Raw genomic sequence first — 20,369 nt, 5'->3', positions numbered from 1 at the left:
GGAGGAAGGAGCATGAAGTATAAAATAAACTCAATTTCACAGGTCAGCTAAAAGGCTTTGCAAGGAAACAGGGAATTCACAAAATGTGAGGGCTGGAGGCCCGCAGCAGGTCACGTGGTTTCATTATACCAACAAAAATTAAAGTAATGACAGCAGCTGTTCTCCGCTCAAGCTCTGGGGGCTGAGTCTAGGGGGCACTGCAGAGCCCACCCTCCCACTGAGACCTCATAACGACCGAGGAGGCAGCTGGTGGAGCCAGAGACAGCTTTAGGGATGACAGTGAGCTGGAATACTAATGAGATCTCAAATGACATGAATATGAATGAATAAAACACACAAAACACACTTGGCTGTGTCTCCCTTTCCTCAGCACAGTCAGCGCACTCTTTCACAATTATATCAATATTCCACAACTGCTTCCCTCAAATACGGTTGCAAGGGCTTCTAACCGGAAGGCAAAGATCAACATTAAAAAAAAAAAAAAGGTTTTTCAGCAAAATCATTTAAAAATATATAAAATATTGGGAATGCCGGCTGGTTCAAAAGACAACTGTGCTTTTTCCATCCTGGAAGAGAGGAACCACCAGGCTTGGGCTACAGTTGAGTTTTATTAGTTTGGACCTGCGTAGCAAACAAGCCTGAAACTTAATTAAGGTATAATCTTTCTTGCTACGAATGTAAGCCAACGCTTTGTCCTGTAAAAGGCATAAATATACTCTGGCATGCGTGCTTTGAGCTGTTTCTTTAGCAGAAGGAATGGACAGGAATGGACAGGCCTCCTGCAGTTTCTCCTCAGCTCCCCGGTGCCCCCAGCATGCATCCACCGCCCGCCTGACCCAGGTGGGGACAGTGATGCTCATCTGATGTGTCGGACTTTATTCCCAATAGACTGCTGGCACACTGCCTCCATTATCTGCGTGCGCAAGAGGCTGTGTTTTATAAATAGACTTCAAAGGGAATTTTCCTCTATCAATGTGTACAGGGGAAATGCTGGCCTGAATCTCTTCAATGTTCTGGTTAGTGCAGGAATCAAAGAGCACCCAGGGTGCTGGCGGACGGAGTACGATTTTCATTATTCTCAACCTGTCCTACCAGTTTCTCTTCCTTTTTCTATGATTAACGCTCAAGTCTAAGGATAGCTGCGCTCACTGGTTTCTTCTCTCTGTGATAAAACAAACAAAGTGAACCCCAAACCAACTCAACACAGATTTTAAGCTGGAAATGATCTTTACAGTTCTCTGCAGCCCTTCGCCTTTTGTCAAAATCAACAAGCAACTGCGAGGGTCAGCTCCACAGTGAGAATGCTGCCCGGGCCTTTGTCCGGAAGGGATCACGCAGCTGCGTCAGCACACTGCGCTGCGGGGAGGAGGGAGTGGCCTGTGGAATTCCCAGTTGCTACCTTCAGGATTTTCACAGCAGTGGCGGCAACAAAACGTCACTTTAGCAAATTAAACCTTTAAATCAGTGCATCAGGGAATCACAAGTATCTGGGAGAGAAGGGGCAACTGGAAATTCAACCTGGGTTTCATTCAGCAGCGATGCCAGCAATAAACAAAGCCGGTGCTATTTAAAATTCAATCTGCCCAGCTGCAATTACACTGCAGTTGTGGCGTGAAAGGCTGTGAAAAGGTTAGTGGATTTGATTACTAAGCTAGTTCAAATTACTAAAATCATAGCTTATGTTGGCAAGCCACCATGTCTCCATACACTAATCCATCTACTTTTACAATATCTACCCCCTGTTTCTGGAGCTCCCATTTCTGGCTGAGGGGCTAAAATCACGGCAGTGCTGTAGTAAGTAGAAATGGGTACCCTGGTAGGGCTGTTACAGGTTCTTCGTCCATGAGGGAAAAAAAGACTTTAAAACCCAATCTCTCTGACTATGTCTTCCTGCCTCTGTTTCCCTCTCATCCTGCCACAAACCTGTAATCTTATCTTCAGACTACAAGGTGAGTCAAACAAAGCTACATTATTATTATACCCCTGAGAAGTAGTTATGAGTTTACCAAATGAATGTCACCAGATCCGAATGATAAGGTCTCTTGGTAGGATACTTTACTGCAAAACTGGAACAACTTCTGGAGTGGTTCTCATGAAGGGGTGCTGGGGAGCGCATGGGGGCACTTTGGGTTGTCACTGTGATGGGTGGGGAACGGGGTGCGGGACAGTGGCTATTAGGATTCAGTGACAGGCGCCAAGGATGTTAAATGTCTTGCAATAAAAGGCAAAGTCCTGTCCCAAATGCTGAGAATGTTCTAGTGAAGACACACTATGCCATGATTCATGGGGTTTTAGAGAGAGTGCCCTCTGGGCCAGCTAGTCCCATCCTCGAGGGTCTGAATTACCATCACACCCCGGGCAAAGTGTCAACGACAGTCCAGGTCACTTGGGTCCACGATACTGCTGGACCTATCAACTGGACATACTTGGCGTCTTCGCTAAAAATGGGAATTTAAAGCGTGTGTTTACTCTTGGTTCAAGACCAAAGAGCTAGGGCCAGTGACAATCACAAAACTCAACCAGCTTTCCCATAACATCAGTCCTAAGCAAGCAGTAAGGACGACAGAAAGACTGAGATAAATAAACTCTGTACCCAGACAATCAGATGGGGATATAAGGGGCAGGAAGGAAAATAAATCTCTTGTAGCATCAGAAATAGAAACATAAGGACCAATTTCAGTTTAATCATAGGGCTAAAGATCATACAGTAGAAAAATACCACTGACTTCTAAAAGAATTTACGCTACATTAAATAAGCTGAAGAAATGAGGAACCGACAGAGGACTATGAAGATATGCACACATACTTTTCATTAACCTCATTTTTCTCATTTCAACACCACACACAGATTCTTTCTCATGCATGATTAAGAAGCACATGGAAGAGCACTGTGATAAGAAAAACCAATTCTGACAAGATGCTCACAAAAAAGAGCCATCGAATTCACAATCAAAGTCCCTAGCACATCTCCTACCTTACAGTTAAAAGAATGTGAAGTAGCACAGACATGTAAAACACTCATCCGGTGTGAACAGGAAGAACGAAAAAGACACAGCAAATAAAAAGAAAGATGGGTGATGGCAACAAAAATGCACAAAAAAACTGACAAAGAAAAATTACTTTAAAAAAGATCAGAATTCCTAGCATCCTGAGATGGGAAGCAGTAACATCAAATTCCCAGCAGCACGGAGCGCTATCTTTTCACCACGGATGGTCAACTGTCAAAACTGGCGTTTCGCAGGAGTGCTATGAGGAAAAGGCATCGGTACCAAAGATGGTCATGAGCCTGTGCCCGCAAGCCACCCACTCCCCGCAGTCCACACGTGTGGAGTCTAGCGGGAGGGACCCACTTCACTGCCAGGAAGATTTCTCTGTAAGAAGCATGGATACTGAGTCAGGAAACGAAGGAACGAATGCCAGACCTCGGGTTGAAAATGGAGCCAAATAAAAGCAGCGACCTTACCCACGTCGTAGTCTTTGTGTTATGGTCAATGAAGAAGGGCCGGCCGTTGGGCGCTATCCTCATCTCCCAGCCGGGCGGCAGGAAGCTCTGTGTGACTTTGTGTTGTGGTTTGGGGGAGTTGTAAGGTGATGGCTGTGGGGACTGTGGATTGGAAAGGGTATCTTTCACAGCCCGACGTATGGGTGAATCCTTGGCTCCCTAAGGAATAATAATGAGCATTAGAACTCTGATCAGGTGCTATTCCGGACGTGTCAACACGTACCTGGGGGTTATGGAAAGTTCCTCTTTGAAGAGGGACAAGGGGGACGCTCCTAAAAAACCTGTTTCTGTCATTCATTTACTTAAAAAAAAAATCAATCTAACTAAAGTTTTTTCTATTGGTTAAACACACAACAATATTAAGTACTTATAACCACCATCCTTTGAGAGCTTCTCGGTACAGACCCAGACTACGGTTCTACAGTGAGCATTACGGATGGAGATTTTACAGAAGGTGGAGGAAAACGTGCCCCTGCTCTTCATGAGCTCACAGTCTAATGAAGATGGACTGGTCATTTTTAGAGCAGAAAAACCGCTGTCAATGAGACAACCACTGGAATTGCACAGATGTTACCCACGACATTTACATCACAGTTTGGAGGAGGTACCACCCACTCCCACTTATCGGCATCTTAACCCCAGGCACCGAGAAACCCGCAGCCATCTCTAAGACGCGGTCAAGTTTAGAACTTCAAAGATTTAGTCTCTGGCCTCTGGGACATTTGTGATATTAAAGGATGGCGCTAAAACCACACAAACAGGAGAGCGCACAAGCAGATGCCCAGCGATGACTCAGAGATGCGAATACCCATCAGAAACACGGATGCCCATACAATGGAAGACCCTACAGTCGAAAGGAAACAAAATGATCAAAGCAACGGCTATGTTTTAAAACTCAATGTAAGCACTGGTGTTTGAAAGAGTTATTATGCAAGTCTAATGAGGTAACAAGCAATAAGGAGCGAAACACAACGTGAATGGAGAAAGTTCTGAGAAAAGGTGCCCACGTCCAACACAGGTCACCACGGCCTCAGCCCAATGAGAATGAGAATCAGGTGAGAGTCCAGGGACGGGGACTGGGCGGGACAGAGAAGCATGGAGTAAAAAGGCTGCACAAGAACACCCCTCAGCACGAACACAGCGACCCATCAGCGAGAGGAAGGCGGCTGCAGAACGCAAGTCCAAGTTCAGAGAGAAGAGAGAATGAGGAGAAGTCACAGGAGAGACGTGACCCCAGTAAGACGAGGTAGCCTTCTCACCTCCAGTGGGGCAGATAAAGTTACTGTTGGCGAACTGAGGCTACGAGGCCGGCGGATCTGAGGCTCGATTAGGTGGTTGTTACTGTTTGTGGCGGATCCAGACGCACCGTCTTCTGCAAGCTATGTTGGAGGCAAAAACAAGTTAGCTTCATGTGAGGATCCCCCTGCGCGTGCGACGGGGAGTGTGGACCCAAACAACAACACAGCCAGTGTTAATGAGAGGTCTGGCCTATTGAAAGCGTGGAGGAAATGATTACACATAATAATGGGGGGGAAGGATGGGGAAACACATTCCAAGGAAATATAAATGAATCACTAGCTGGCACAAAATACCAGCCTCAGGAGGAAAAAAAAGGGTTGTGAGGATTGCTACCTATTATAATAAACAAGTTCTTTTTTTTTTTTTAAATGGACCATCTAGGGAGAGACTGATTTGGGGGCCAAACTCTTCCTTAGGCAAGTATCATGTTTAAAGTAATGCACTTTCTTGGCAAGAAAAATTTTCTTAAACCTGGGTTCCGCAGAACAATACAGAAACAGCAGGAACACAGAGTTCATGGACATTTGGCTTCACTGCCTGTGACTGTAAGGTGCACGCGATCCGCATACCTGCATGATAGGCCGAGTCCAAGTGGTGGTTCGATTGTTATGATTGACATAGTATGTGCGTCCCTTAGCATCTTTTCTCTCTTCCCAGCCTGAAGGTAGGCCCGGCGTGGTGTGTACATAGGCCACTGATGGCTGTTTGTGTGAGAAATCATTATTATTTAATAGCTTGCATTTGTTTTCTGAGCAGTTTAGCAATGTAACGTATACCCAGAGAATTATCTGTGCTCGACAAAGTAAGTTAGTTCTATTGGTACCGAAAACAGGAGCGTCTGGAGGACAGCGACAGATGTCCCATGGCTTTGCTGCTTCTGTGAAATGAGCCCCCCACACAAGCTGCAGGGTCAGAAACCTTGCAGAACTCAGTTCTAGGCCCTGCAGTCTTCAACATGAAGGGTTGCTGCTAAAGTAATCAAAAGGAAGGAAAACTATGACAATTCGTTTCAGTTACTAAGTTTTACTGTCAAACCATGTAGAGCTTAAAAGGTATTTCAAATTGCCAGGTGTTACTATCTGTAAGAGGGATGTTCTGAACACTTTCTCCCCAGTCTGGCTGTCACAGGGACGCTCTCCTGGCTTATCCCTAAACTCTTCATCAGCTTGGGGCCCTGACACTATGTAGCTTTCGGGGGGTGGGGGTGGGGGAACCAGGGAGGCTCTTCCCTACGAGGCCTGCTTTCCCCCCAGTGATGGACCAGGACCCCTCAGCTGCCCCAGCTCAGGAAGTCACCTGGCAATTCCGAAGAAGCCTGATACCTGAGGCTCTGTTTACCCCCGTCCTCCCATGAGGAGTTTCTCTCTTTAAACCCAAGTAGTTTCTGGGTTTGGAGACACGTCCAGTTCAGAGTGACTATAGTCACGCTGCCCACATTAGATCGCAAAAGGGATTCCTGCGACACTTTTGCTTGTAGGAAGCAGTCTGGGTGGAGAACTACTGGACTAGCAAGATGTTTCCATGACTCATGGAGGCAACAAATGGATGTCTGAGGTCAGTGCTGCCCAGCAAGTCCCGGATGGATGGAAGCTGCGAAGAAGAGCTGTAACTGGGAAAGGATGCTGCTCTAAAGGGGGGTAGGGGGTTAAAGACAAGAAGCCAGCAGTGACTACCAGGGCTCCTGGGAGAGCATAAAAGAAACAATGGGCCAAAATCAGGCATAATCCCTTTCGTGAGGTTACAGAAGGAAGCCGCTTCTTTTTGGGGACCATCCTCCCTAACTAGGACCTTCTGACCCTCCAGCCATACTACCAGGCATAGTTTCCCTGCTATTAGGCTGAAGATGTTCATCTCTGGGCCTAACTTCTCCCTGTGCTCATCCCATTTTTTTGTGTTCACTACCAACAATGTGCCTTGCCTAAGAGGGTCCCCCAGGTCCACTGAGGGACCCTGAACTGAAAAGCAAGATCAGGGATGCCGCCATGTAACTTGGGGACTTCAGTTAACGAGGCTCAAAATCTTACTTCATGAGCTCAACAGCACATTCCAGAAAGAACCTGAGGCCTTGAAGCAGCTGCCTTATTGGTTATTTCTAAAACACGTTTACCCAGCAGGGCAAGATTACTTGCAAGACAACTTTATGCTAAAACTGCAACTATTTCCTTGATGTTACTCCAGACAAAGTCCCCAAGGTCCCATAAGGGTAATTTCAAGATTTCTGCCCACACAGCGTCCTGGGTTGAGTTGTGGGGGTCCCCCGAGAGGGGAAGAAATGTCAACATGCAGGCTTGATCCTTCTGTGAGTATTAAAGACAGACGCATCTGCCTACAGCTCTTCCTGCCCGCCTTCTCTAGCTGTGGCACCAATACAAAAGCGCTATTTCCAGGCTCCTTCTGCTCTGGGCACTAGAGCACCAGACTGCTGACCTAAGTCAGAACCCAAGTTGTAACCTAAGTGGGTGGTCAATCAGTACTTCTGGCGAAGTACATGCTGTCAAGTCTTGGCCTACTGTTGTTTATATGATGACCAAAAATGTTTTGGCTGAATGGAATCTGAATGGAATTTGCCACTTTTCCTCCTCCCTGTTATTTTTGGGAGAGGCAATTAGATGTGCCCCCAAAAGACTGCCTTCTGGAAACCTTAAGGATAGTATCCCTGGAAAGGATATTTATGAGGAGATTAATAAACTAAAATAACTGGGATGTGTCATGGATAATCTCAGAACTGAATTCTAAAGCTGTGTGCCTTCCAGCACAGCACTACAGCGACCGGGTTACTTTCCCAGACCCACGGTTAAATAGGTCCAATCAGTTTATGGAAAACCAGGAGCGTCACAGAGAACACCAAAAGTGATTAAAACATCCATTCTACCTTCTGTTGAGAACTGAACTGGCAACCTATAATCTAGTTGCATTTATGTGAGATGGTGTTATTAAAACATTTCTCTGTAGGTTTCTTTCCAAATGACCGTGGAGAGCAACCTGTGCTGCTGACTCCCCTGGTGACTCAAAGCCCGGCCTCCCGCCTCCCGCAGCTGGGAGGAGGCGGGATCAGCTTGTGTGGACAGACCCGCGGCCACCCAGCCCCAGGGCCGCCAGCAGCCTGCACCTCGGGTGCCCGTGGACGTGTCCCTGCACACGTGCGCCCCACGCCACCTCCAGAAACAAGCTGGTTCATCAGGAGTCAAGTGAAAAACTGCGGGTCGGCTTACTCAGACATTTCACAGCTTTTTGCCTGAATCTACCATCGTGTTTCACGATGCCAAGTAGCCACTTTGCTCCAGCTTCACACAAGCTCGTTAAAATGAAGAACTTAACTATGTTGAAGCTGTAAAAGTTGCAAAATGCTTTTAAAGATGATAAACAGCTTGGCACTATCACAGATTCTGCAAGATTCACTCAGACCCTGCCACACCGTTACCCCAGTGTATTATTAGGGGGTACACAGAAAAACCCCCAAACCGTGTTAATCCCACTCATTTTCTCTCACAGAGAGGGCTCCTGCGTAGCCAGCTGGAAACAGACACCAGCGTGTATTTATCCGTCCTAAGTCAAAGGGTTGTGGCTCTGCAGGTGAGAATCAGGGCTTGTTCATTATGCAACAGAAATAAAAGCCCCACCATGGAGAGAGAAATACCAGGATGGTTAATGCAACATGGTGAGCACTGCCAAAGGGGTGGGGGCTGAATGTTCATCCCTGTGGGAAAATCGCATACACTGTGGTGCATTCCCATCACTGAGTATTATGCAGTGATTAACATGTCCCAGAGCAATGACCACAAGGGAGTAATATCTAGCTGACAAGTAATATGTATATGAGATCCCATTTCTGTGTGTGTGTGTGTGTGTGTGTGTGTGTGTGCGCACGCGCGTGTGCATGAATCCACACATACGTCCATGAGAGCACAAAGGAAGGACAGGGATGATGTGTCCCAGGGAAGCCCCAGGACACAGTGTGGGGTTGACAGGGAGAAGGTGTAAAAGAGGGGAAAAACACATATTGGAAAAGCAAAATAAGGGTATTTGTGACAAGGGACGGTGAGGGTGCAAAAGAGATAGATGCGATCATTTCTAATGTAGCCGTAAAACAAGCTGGCTTATTCCAGCCGAACAATCACTAGGTACATAGGAAGCATGAGAGCTCGCAAAACATTTAGGAGCTACTGCTCCCCAGTCTTTAAAAATAGAGGACAAAATCCAACTCATCTTCTTAATTCACTGCTGGGGGAGGGGAGAGAACAGGCAAGAAGAAAAAGTCTGGCAGGACTACAGGGAGCTCATCCGGACGGTCACTTTGCCCTGCCAGGTAACTCTGACCACGGAGCCCAGGGCGATCGTAATTCAGTTTATCCTGTCATTTAATCTCTTCAGCTATCATGACACCCCAATATCGATGGCAGGTGCCAAGACCCATAAAATGCAAAAATGGATGATAGTGGATGCTCATCAGCACTGTATTCTATTAAAATTATTTCATGAAGTGACCTTGTCTACCTCGCGGATCCACTCCCGTGGAAATTACTAGCACATAGTAGGAAATATGCCAGCTCGTTTGAAATTTCTTGAATTCTACTGGAGGCTGAACTTGACCCATCCAGCATGTACCTTCTACATCAATCACTGCAGCTCAAATACCTTAAACGGGGCTGAGTTTTGCTGACAGCCACTTTGATTCTCCAGTATACTATGCTGAGCAGTAAATTCCAACAATATAAACTAAATTCTTCCTTTAAATAAACATCCTACAGAAAATCAGCAATCACATATGTATTGAAAGGTGTTCTCGAGTAATAAGCAGTTATAACAAACATAACAAAGGTGAAACAATAAGGAAAGTTCTTCATAGCTACAGCAGCTCAAAGCATAGACTTTAAGCTAATAAGTCTTTAGGGATTAGGGAGAAAACAAGCAATTAAAATATACAGGCAAATCCACATTACCTACAAGCCTGAATACTAGAAATTATTTAAAATAATGAGTAATAAGAATAAAACACCATTTTTTCCTGCATCTTTTCGATTTCTTCATTATACGCCCTCCTTGTTCCAATTATATGAACACTTGTTCATACCTATGAACCTGTGACTACAGCCCCTGGTAGCAGAGAAAAGTCACTGGTTCATGCCTGTGATACAGAAAATCTAAGCCAGCATCTGAAACGTGGTACAGGAAATGTACAACCGGAAATCCACATGTGCAACTGCACACAATTCCTGTGGCTTCCTTGACTCTCCTCCAACCAAAGTATTTCACCCGAGCACTCTACCCCATGGGAAAAGCTTATCAGGAGGTACAAACACTAAGAGGCAGAAATAGATTCTACAGTGTTCAGGTTAAATGCACGACCAAAGCTTGACAGTATTCCTCATAAAACTACATTAAGACTAAAATTTGCCGTTTTACCCAGTACCTCTGACCAATGTGAAATAAAAAACATGTGCAGCTCTGTGGCACAAAGAAGCAGGTCTTATGAAAACAAAACGGAACGAAAACAAAAACACCAAAAAAGGAGTATATTCACCATTACACAAAATCTTAAAACCAACCCACAGTTTTGCCATTAATTCTGATCAAGGGGCATCATTACCGTTGGCTCCTCACCACCCGTGACAGTTGATGAACGTGCTCTCCTAGTTGGGGCACTGGGCTGTTAAACAATAACTGACATCAGTGAAATGCACTCAGGAAGACCACCCACAGCTCACGGCACGAGGAATCAGTGCTGCTGCAGCCAGTAAGGCAGGTGACGTGAATCTGAATCTCTGAGACTACCCGGTCCAAAGAAAGTTGAACAACCACTGATGACCAGAAGCACAAGAAGAGCACGACCACCCTCCGGCCCAGAGGAGGCTCAGACTGCAGCCCCGATGTGGGTAAACAAGGAACTGACAACCTCAACAATGTGAGATGTCGTCTTAAAAAAACAAAACAAAACAAAAACCCAAACCGGAAAACACTACAGTTGTGCTCCACTGTTAAATAATCAGCGGATTTTCAAATCCGCCAAACTCAAAATTCAAGTAAGGCCACTGGTGATCAGTGGGTTCACAGCTTCATGAAGCGCAAGGAAAGAGGGAGGAATCATCAGTTTTGGGGAAGTGAGCTCTTTTGGCAAATAAAATTGACATTGATTTTGAAAGGGAGAGGAAGTGCCATTAATTCATCAAGGAAAATCACAGAATCATCAGTTTGGAGCGGATCCCACTGGTCCATCATAGCTGATTGCTCTGTTGTGCGGGGAGGCCTGTACTGCAACCATCCCAGAAAGGATGCTCCCGTCAAGCTTCTGACCAACCAGCCCTTTCGATGTACGCCACAACTGAATCATTTACGCTGATTACTCAGTTGACTAATGTACTCATTAATTCATTCTGTAAACATGAAAGACTAAAACCTAGGGGGGAAAAAATCCTCTGAAGTTAGGCTAAAATGTACATGAAAGGGAAGACACTGCGACTGCAAAAACTCAAAGTGCAATCTTTTTTCCCTTCAATTTCATATACAGCAATAGTATCAGCGCTAAAAATGCTTGAGGATTTGTCATAATAATAATAATAAAAAACTAGTCAAGGTCAAATGTCAAGTTCAATACGCTCAAACCATGTAATATTTTCTCCTCCAAAAAACAAGAAATAAATTTACGTAAAATTTATTTTCAATGTGCCCACCAAACATCTCCCGTGGCAGTTCTGGTTTGCCTTCCAATCTGAATATTCATTTTTATTTATGTCCTGTGTTATCAAACATCCTTTACATGTTCGTATTTGCAGCTAGTTATGAAAACTGTGGGAGACTGGGAACAAATTAGAGCCAACTCTTGAGTCAACAGAGCTGCCTTTGAGGAGAAGGTACAGAGGCTTTGTGGGTTAAGAGCCTAGGCCGTCAGCAGTGGAAAGGAGTTCTTGCTGCCCGCCCGGAAGAGTTCTTCCTATGTTCCTGAGATGCAGTCACTCAAGCACAGCCTGAGAGACTAAATGACTTTTTAAATAAGGAATTATTAATGTAGGCTTTGGTTTAGGTCAAGTAAGCACATCAGAATTGGTATGAATTTGGATGGAAAAAGTGAGGCAATAAAGTTTTGAGCATTTCAGAGACTTTGGTGGCAATAGTAAGTCTTTGTATTGGAAATCCACTCTCCTTGGGCAATTTGCTAGGAAACTTTAATGCCGCATGTATATGGTAAATGGATTTGGCACAGGAAAAACTCTTCCTCAGTAGCCCGGATGATTTTATGTAAAAGCCCGAGGAGCCCACTGATGACTGGAAATGAGCGTGGGTTACCGGTGGTAGATGAGCTTGCTCTGTGACCGCGTCGGTGACACTGCAGGACCTCAACCGCGAGGAGGGCTCCCTTTGCTGAAGGGGAGGAAAGGACACAGAGCATCAAGAACGTGTACTCTGAACATGACAATGAATCTATGTATGTACATGCGTGACTGGGACGTTGTGCTGTACACCAGACTGACACATTGTAACTGACTGTACTGCAATACAAAAAGAAAGAAAAAAAGAAAGAAAAGAAAAGAAAGGGAAAATAAACACACTCTAAGAAACGAGTTTCACTGGTTTAAAAACTACATCACTCAAGCCTATTCACTGCTGTTTGATATCAGAAGGTAATTAAATGAAACACCATCTTTTCCGAATAATGGGAGTAATCCTTTAAGGAGTCAAGTATCTTTCATTGTCATTCTAAAGTGTTTTAAGCAGACAAGGATAGAACTAACAGAAAAATAAGAGAGGGAGGCCAAAACAGGCACAGGGACTCAACATAAGGTAATTCTCGAGAGTGCTGCTCTAAGAATGAAAATAAGAAGCTAGAAGTCCTGTGTTCTGCTTTGAGAAGCAACCTCTGGGTAAATTTTAGTGAAATGTGAATAGAGGAAGAGATAACTGACATGGTTATGAAACATTTTTGTTTTTTTAGCAACAGGTTTGTACATGGGACAAGTTGGTAGCATCTTCTCATTTTTAAAATTTTACAATGGTAAGTAAAATGGGGTAAAGTCAAAGACAGACTGTGTGGTCCTGGTTGGGGGGCTTTTTAAGTCTTTCCACAATGGTGAGCATGAAGGACTCATTCTTTAGTTAAAGTTCATGCTGCTTTCCTTGAATATAGTGACCCTGACAAGCAACACTGGAGAAGATTCTCTTCTCTTTCCTAGGCACTATTATTTAATAGTTGCATCAGACTCAATACGACCTTAAAGTAATTCTGACGCTTGCACTTGGATCTTAAAGGTATTCTATGAGCCTGGAATAATTAAACGCAGAAGCTTCCTATACAAATAACTAGAGATGCTGAAGTCGTATCAATAGTGCATAAAATCACAGTTTTTCACTTTGTGGACTAAAGGTAGACCATTGCAATGGGTTTTGCAGTATTTACTTCATTTTATAGGTTTTAAATATATGGCTTCATTGCTTATGTTGTTTCCATAGCAAGTTTTTTTTAAATCAATTCAAATATCCCATATATGCAAACTTTTTTCCCCTGACCCTTTAATACTAAATTTTCATCTCAGTGGTATTTCTCTTTCTGAAAAACATTCACAATTTTTAATATAAAAGCATGTTAACTGAGTAATCACTGCAACATGTGATATAGGCCAGTGGTGTCTTTTAAAATAAAAACACATAACTGAAGGGGTAACAATTTCATGAGTACTTACTTGCTCTTACATTTTATGCAGTCCTCCTATCCATCTACATCCGATATGGCTGCACTCAGACTATTTTTCTAGGATGCCATTTTCAGTGGCGTGACTACCATCATTTACTATGGTACATCTGTAAGTTAGGTTTCTCAAGACACACTGAGACTGCCTTGCTTCTCAATGTTATGCACAAATAGCAATTTTCTAAGGATTTTTTTCTGCACGGTTTTGTATTGTCAAACACAGGTCTCCATGGCTGATGCTGCTGCTTCTCTTTGGGTCTTAGCCACCCCCCGACTGAAGAATCTAGAACAAATTTCCCTGATGGTTGAGAACCCAAGTTCAAATGCTACTCTGATGTCAGCGCCGGAATTTCACAACCTTTCTTTAGGATCCATCCCGGGGCTTAGGAGATGTCTTCTATGGCGCATTCTAACCCTGTCTTGAATAGGCCACTTAAAGAGCACGCCTTCATCTGTGAGACGAGAATGATACAGCATGCAGAGCGTGACTTACAGGAGGCCCAACGTCTCCTAGGTCCCAGTGTGAAACACCACCTCTGTGAGGAAGGTACTATTTATGAGCCCTTGATTGAGAAAAGAAGTCCTACAAGGTTAAAGCTGATAATACAGAAGTCATAGACTTGAGTTCCTTACGAATCAAAGATTTTCACCTGCTTGAGCTAATTTTGGTATAATCCTGCTTCTCCTAGGGAAGGAGGAACTCTGGGAAATGTCAGAGTTATCTGAAAGCTGGAAGACCTTGTCATTATCTGCAAACAAGGTTCTCTTAAAGCAACAACAAAAAAAGACAAAATACTTGCTCAATTTCTCATTCAAACAAGACTGTTACTTACAATCAAAGAACCAAACTGCTCCCCATTGGAGTCGGGAGTGATCTGAAGTCTCCTGCTCAGCTCCTCAGACAGCTCCTGAGGGCTGGTCCGAGACACGGGCGAGGCTGGTGGTGGGGGCAGCGCCAGACTGAGGGAGTCCCCACTGACATTCGCTTCTTCTGAGATGGTCTCCCAGGGCTATCAAGGAATGAGACACTGTGGTAAATGCTAGAACAAGGGACCCTCTCATCCCGCCCCAATAATAACCACTATAACTCTTACCCACATTTTCTCACCCCCTCTGTAAAAGCACCTCTCTGGGCAGTGGCTTGCTTCTAGCACTTGTAACTATATACATGGCTTCAAAGATACCCTCAGGAATTCACTTATGATTTTCACGGATTTTCTTTTACTCTGCTGAGAACTCAACAAAAACAGCAGAGATGCTATAAGCTATAACTAAACACACATATAAAGTAACTCAGTCAATTTATTATGGAATCGTTCATTTTGCTTTTCCACTTCTGATCACTGGAACATCTTGTGAATGATCTTCCTAATGCAATGTCTAAAAAGAACGGATTCTAGGAGGTAAATAGAGTTGTTCCAGTAGCATGGAAGTTATGATAATTGCTAATTTGTTGTTCAGTTTATATATATATTTTTTTCTCCAGTAATTTACCATAAATATTTAAAGGGAAAATCGCAGACATTTCTATTCACCCCAATTTGTATTTTCTTGGTAATAAATCTCTTTCATGATGTCAAAACTACTCAGTAAAAGCTTGTATTTGATACCAAGACAGGTGACAGGGCCCCTTCAATTGCTCACAGATGATAACCACATTGCCACTTAAGATATGGTTAGACTGGGGAGGGGGGGAAATAAAGCATAAAGTGAACATACCTTAAGATTGCTATACTAAAAATAACTGTTCCCTTTTGTAATGATACAGATATGCGGTCATCACATACAGCTTTTATAAGCACTTTCTCAATTAATTTCTAAATACCCTGATGGTTATCAATTAGCTATGAGACCATGATCTTTTCTTTTCAGTCAGCATTTACGGAGATGAGAAATAAGGACACAGGATCAACCAGGAGAAAACGGACAGGCGGAGAGCTTCAGGGAGTTGGAGGCAGCGCGGGGCCTGGGTACCTACCTCGGGGCCGTCTCCGCCCTCGCCGGCCTCCGGCTCCAGGTCCTCGCTGATGTGCCGGCGGGAGCGGAAGCGCCGGTGTGCCGCCTCCTGGTTGATCTGCCGGATGTTGCTGTCGGACTCGGAGGACACGTCCCTGGGGGCGCGGGGTGAGGAGGGGGGGGACAGGAGAACCAGAATTGATAACTGGTCCTTCGACACCAGTCCAAGACTCCCCAGGGGACCGACACCTACTAAAACGTCCAGGCTCTTAGGTTAAACACTGACAAGTAGCTGGCCAGTAAACAGCAGAATCTTCTACCATCTCTTGGACAGAGTATACTTCCAGGTTCGTTTCATTGAAATAAATACAGCTTTTCAATGAATGCATCAGTCAACAATTAACCAATACATTACAAATAGTACAAACTCAAAGCTGGGGTCTACAACATTGTAAAATGATTATAAATCAATAAAAAGTGTTTAAAAAAAAAAAAAAAAAAAGCTGGGGTCTAGAGGGAAGTGCTCCCGACCCAGCAAGACCTCTTCCGGCTGCCGGGGCTCTAATTCTGACAAAAATCTCAGACTCAGACACTGATTTCTCCCCGTTAAACTCCTTTCTAAAGTTCACACAATATAAACATCAGGCAATAACCTCCCAAATCAACGGGGACTTGAAGAACACTGCAATTTTGTACTTTCTTTTTTTGTCACGTAAACTCTCTTAATTCAGGATCTGAAAGCGTTGATTCATCTTGAAAACTTTTGCAGTAAATTACAGGCAATTCTCCTTTGGGAGAAATACTACTTGGAGGCTTATTAGAGCAGAAGTTTAAATGTCAAAATGTTTTTCAGAGAAAAAGCTTACCAGCTCTTTCAGTAAGATATCATATTCAGTTAACAAAAATGATGTTGCAAGTTGCTATTTCCAAATATTTGAAAACATTATTTCAGACTAATTGAAATCCAGTATTAATCAAGGGACCTTATTATAGATTCTTCCTAAAACATAGGTCTTAGAACATCCTAAAGCAGTATCATACTAACTTATAATATGTCCCAGAAAAAGAGCCATAATAGTGGGGCCCTGTAACAGTGAACAGTCTACAACAAGCAACACTGTCTGCAAATAAACAGATGACAAACTTTAAGGCCAGTTTTCACGAAAGTTAAAATATTTCCACCAAAATCTTCCCTTTTTTTAACTTTATTGGTAAAGGAGTAGTATGAAGGCTAACTTCTATTTAATCTACATTAAAATGATAGTTCTTACTATTAAAATCTGAATTAATAATGTTTTACTGTACCTACACACCCAATATACAAACTTTTGAACTCTTAAAGAAATATATATTCTGCATATTTTATAGTTAAATTAAACTATAACTAACTAAAAATAGTACATTAAACAGAGGGACCGTCAGAAAAAAAAAGACATAATTAAGGCCATAGAGAAAATAATTAAAATCAAGGGACACACAAGTATACTACCATAATTTCTGAAACCACCAAAACAGAATGATAAAAAAATAATACTCTCCTGGATATGTTAGAAAATGTAATATTATCATTGTGATTTTACACTGCTGCAGTGATTTTTAGATAATATTCAATTCAATTTTACTTCATAATGTCTGGCCTTACTTTAAAATATAGTATAAATAAGTTTCAAAAAATTTCAAATCTTCACTTGAAATGACATTTACTCAGTCAACATCGAGTGACTAATGTTTGCATGCTATGTTTCAGGTCGTAACACATACTTGACTGTTATGGGTACTTCAGGGAGATTGAAAAGAATAAGGTTTTAATATTACTATGTCTGCATCCACTATCTCTTAGAAGCATAGAAAATTCCATTATTCTGGAGGAATTTATTTTTTTTAAAAGGGGCATTTAAAAATCAATTATGCTAATCTTCCTTAACCGGCATGCTCAAATAACTAGTAATCAGTGTGAACCAGAAACAACTAAACAGCATACAGAAGAAAGATATCCCTGATTTTGAAATTCCAACCCTGGGATTTTATGGTCTTTAGTGATAAAATGAAAATGTTCACACAATGTTTAATTAAGCAACTGAATGAGAGGGATGCTGAAATTGACAGGACGTTTAAATGTCACTACTGGGAAGATGAACATTTAAAAATATGTCTGAGCAAATAAAAACAGAAAAACATTTCATTGGGGGCAGGGAAAAAATTTAAGAAATGGCTATTTCAATTTTCCTCAGTCATTAATTTCACACATATATTCATTTGACTTTCATGGGTAATACACAAATTAATAAAGACAGGAAAAACCATAAATTTATCAAATTTAGTGCCAATTAAGATCAGTGTAGCCGATCACCTACACTCACATAACCTTAGTGACTAAGGATGACCTGAGTTACGTAGGTATGATTAAATTACTGCCAAGACAGGAGAAGATGTACCAAGTGTTTTACAGAAGGACTAAAAAGAGTTAAATTAAGTGCCTGAGTTTAACAAGGTCATCTTCATTTATAGTCTTAATGCAATCCCTTCACCATGTTTTAAACATGTGCTTTTTACAATAAAAAGTTTAGTTTACATTTAAATGGGTAAGGACAAATCTAAAATTAGAGGCATTTTAAAAGCCACCATCCAACATCAGAGGGCTCAGGAGTCTTCAAAGGTCACTTTCTGTTCTAAAGTTCTACATCCAGGCCTGGGCAGTTCCCTAAACTGTGTGCCTATAACCACTTTTGGAAGTGATTCTTTTGTTGTTACTTATTCCATTAAAAGGTATTTTGCTGAGCGCCTACCTTGTGCCAGGTGCGAGGGGCTGATCTGTGAATAAGGAAACGCAGTCCCTGCTCATACAGGTAGTAAGTGTATCATGTGCTCTGGGGTCATGACAGGAAGGCACAGGGCTTCCAGAGAGACCTGAACAGAAGTCCGGTTCTCCCAGAGGAAGCGATATTAGGCTGACATCTGAACGTTGCCAGGGGAAGGGGCACCTTCCAGTTTTGTTTTGGGGGGGATAAGGGATTAGCAGATCCAGAGGGTCAAGAAGAAGAAAAAGTCATCAGAAAGCAGCTATGCTCGATCAAGGGGACTGTGGGTGGCAAGAGGCAGGGTGAGGGGACCTTGTAAGAGCAGTCTAAGGCCAATGGGATATCAATGAGGGTTTTTCCAGGGTTGAAGTTCGGGGCACAAGTCTGCAGCAAACTGTAGGAAATGACAGTCTCCAGGAGAGTCTTAAGTCTCTGCTTAGCAGGTGATAATTGATTCACTAACTGATTTCCTCAGATATCGCCTTTTAATAAAGATACTTCTTAATTATCAGTTTCCCTCCCCCAAAGAGTGCTTGCAGTATTCTGGGAAAACTGAAATACGAAAAAAAATTTTTTTGAATTAAAACAGTACTTTAAAATAATCCGGAAGGCTTGAAGGCTTCTGGTCAAGCCAAATAAAGTTAAGGAGAAAAAAACCCCAATTCTCAAAACAGTTCAGAAAGAATGAATGGGTTACTGTGGAAACTGACCCCCTTTCCCTCATCTAACTTTTTCTTTCTAGAAGTCATACCTGGTGGAAAGAGGGCTCCCTGCAAATTCCACCCAGAGCTCTGCTGATGTCCTTCCTGCCTCAGCCCTCTCACTGATGGGGACAGTCATGCCGCCACTGACTTCTCCCTAAACTATGTGAACCTGAACTTGGATTAAGAACCACATTTTCCCCACGCTGCTTCTGCATGACTGCTGAGCCAGTATTTTATAGACAAGTTATATCTTTTCTTTTGGTTTAGTTCTTCAGGACACTGAAGGTCGTATGTTTAGGAAACACGTGAAGTACTCTCTCAGGAATTCCCTCGGTCGCGCTTCACAGCCCTGTGAGGAGAGGAAGTGGCAGCTGTCTTCACGCATTCCCCACATAGACTTTAGTCTGCAGAATTACTTATGAAGGTGAACATTCTCCATATACATGTGGGCCCTAAGTCTTTCTTTGTGAGCTCTATTGGTCACTTTTTTTAAAAAACAGAGGTCACATGACACTGTGGTCCTCATAGAGTGCTATTCTCAGGCACTCCTTTCCTATGACTTTAAGCAAAGGTAGATAATGGTACTTTGCTTAGGGTACTGCTACCAGGATTCCTCTGATCGCTACATATAACCAAGCCCAAGGTGGTTATTATTAATTTTTTTAACTACAAATAGTTAGCATAGTCAAATGGCTTATAATGGTTTTAATAGCTATGGTCATTAATTCAAAGGGAAATAAAGAAATTAAAAGAATCAATTAAACCATTCCCATTTACATTTCTATGGAAAAAAATGACAGCAAAGAAGAGTTCAACACCATCTGGATGTTGGGATATTCATGCTGTCCCGGAACAACGAACTGCTGAGAAGGCTGGGCGGTCCGAAGCTGACGAAGGACGGCTCATATTCACGGGAAGCCACTGAAGGGCTTAGGAAGGACTGTCCAGGCATTGTTGCAGATTCTGCAAGCTTCTTCTCTAAATCAAACAGGATCTGCACTAGACTTCTTAGCCACCTTTTCCACCTCACAGTTCCATGCAGACTATCTTTGTAATTTCTAAAAATAAAACGGTTACTGACGAACACCATCTATCACATTGCTAATAACACTTGTTTAAAAACCATTATTAGCAAATTTCCTTCAGAGTCTGGGTTAAAGAAAAAAATTATCTCACCTAATAATATACTTGCTTTCATTACATATTGAAAATTAGACAATTTATTGATAAATTAGCTCCTTGTCTTGGCTGCTAGGGAGCTCATGATTGCTAGGATAATTTTTCCTTTTTTATCTTTAATATTTTGTTTTTGCCTTTTATTGCATACTAATAGTTTTAGGTCTTGCCTGTATAGTATCATTTAAAAATAGGCTGCTTCAAATCCTTTTTTTACAAAGTTGAGGTTTAACTAGTATTTATTTGCTATCATC

At 42.7% G+C, this 20,369-nt stretch overlaps 1 protein-coding gene across 9 annotated transcripts in view; it reads right to left on the bottom strand.

The window, feature by feature from the left end:
* NEDD4L (NEDD4 like E3 ubiquitin protein ligase) overlaps nt 1–20,369 on the bottom strand; it is a 299,087-nt gene that overhangs the window by 41,716 nt on the left and 237,002 nt on the right. For 7 of the 9 annotated variants that reach the window (XM_031441829.2, XM_064480368.1, XM_064480373.1 and 4 more), the window contains 7 exons: nt 15,460–15,592; nt 14,315–14,491; nt 12,083–12,157; nt 10,389–10,448; nt 5,371–5,502; nt 4,762–4,881; nt 3,464–3,661 (listed from right to left, as the gene is read on the bottom strand). In XM_031441829.2, coding sequence (XP_031297689.1) covers nt 3,464–3,661; nt 4,762–4,881; nt 5,371–5,502; nt 10,389–10,448; nt 12,083–12,157; nt 14,315–14,491; nt 15,460–15,592 — 895 coding nt within the window. The remainder of the gene's footprint in view (nt 1–3,463; nt 3,662–4,761; nt 4,882–5,370; nt 5,503–10,388; nt 10,449–12,082; nt 12,158–14,314; nt 14,492–15,459; nt 15,593–20,369) is intronic. The other 2 variants (XM_064480367.1, XM_064480372.1) reach the window with 2 other exon arrangements.

This window comes from Camelus dromedarius, chromosome 28 (assembly GCF_036321535.1).
Source record: "Camelus dromedarius isolate mCamDro1 chromosome 28, mCamDro1.pat, whole genome shotgun sequence".
Classification (NCBI taxonomy): domain Eukaryota; kingdom Metazoa; phylum Chordata; class Mammalia; order Artiodactyla; family Camelidae; genus Camelus; species Camelus dromedarius.
This window is presented reverse-complemented; position numbering and strand designations above follow the sequence as displayed.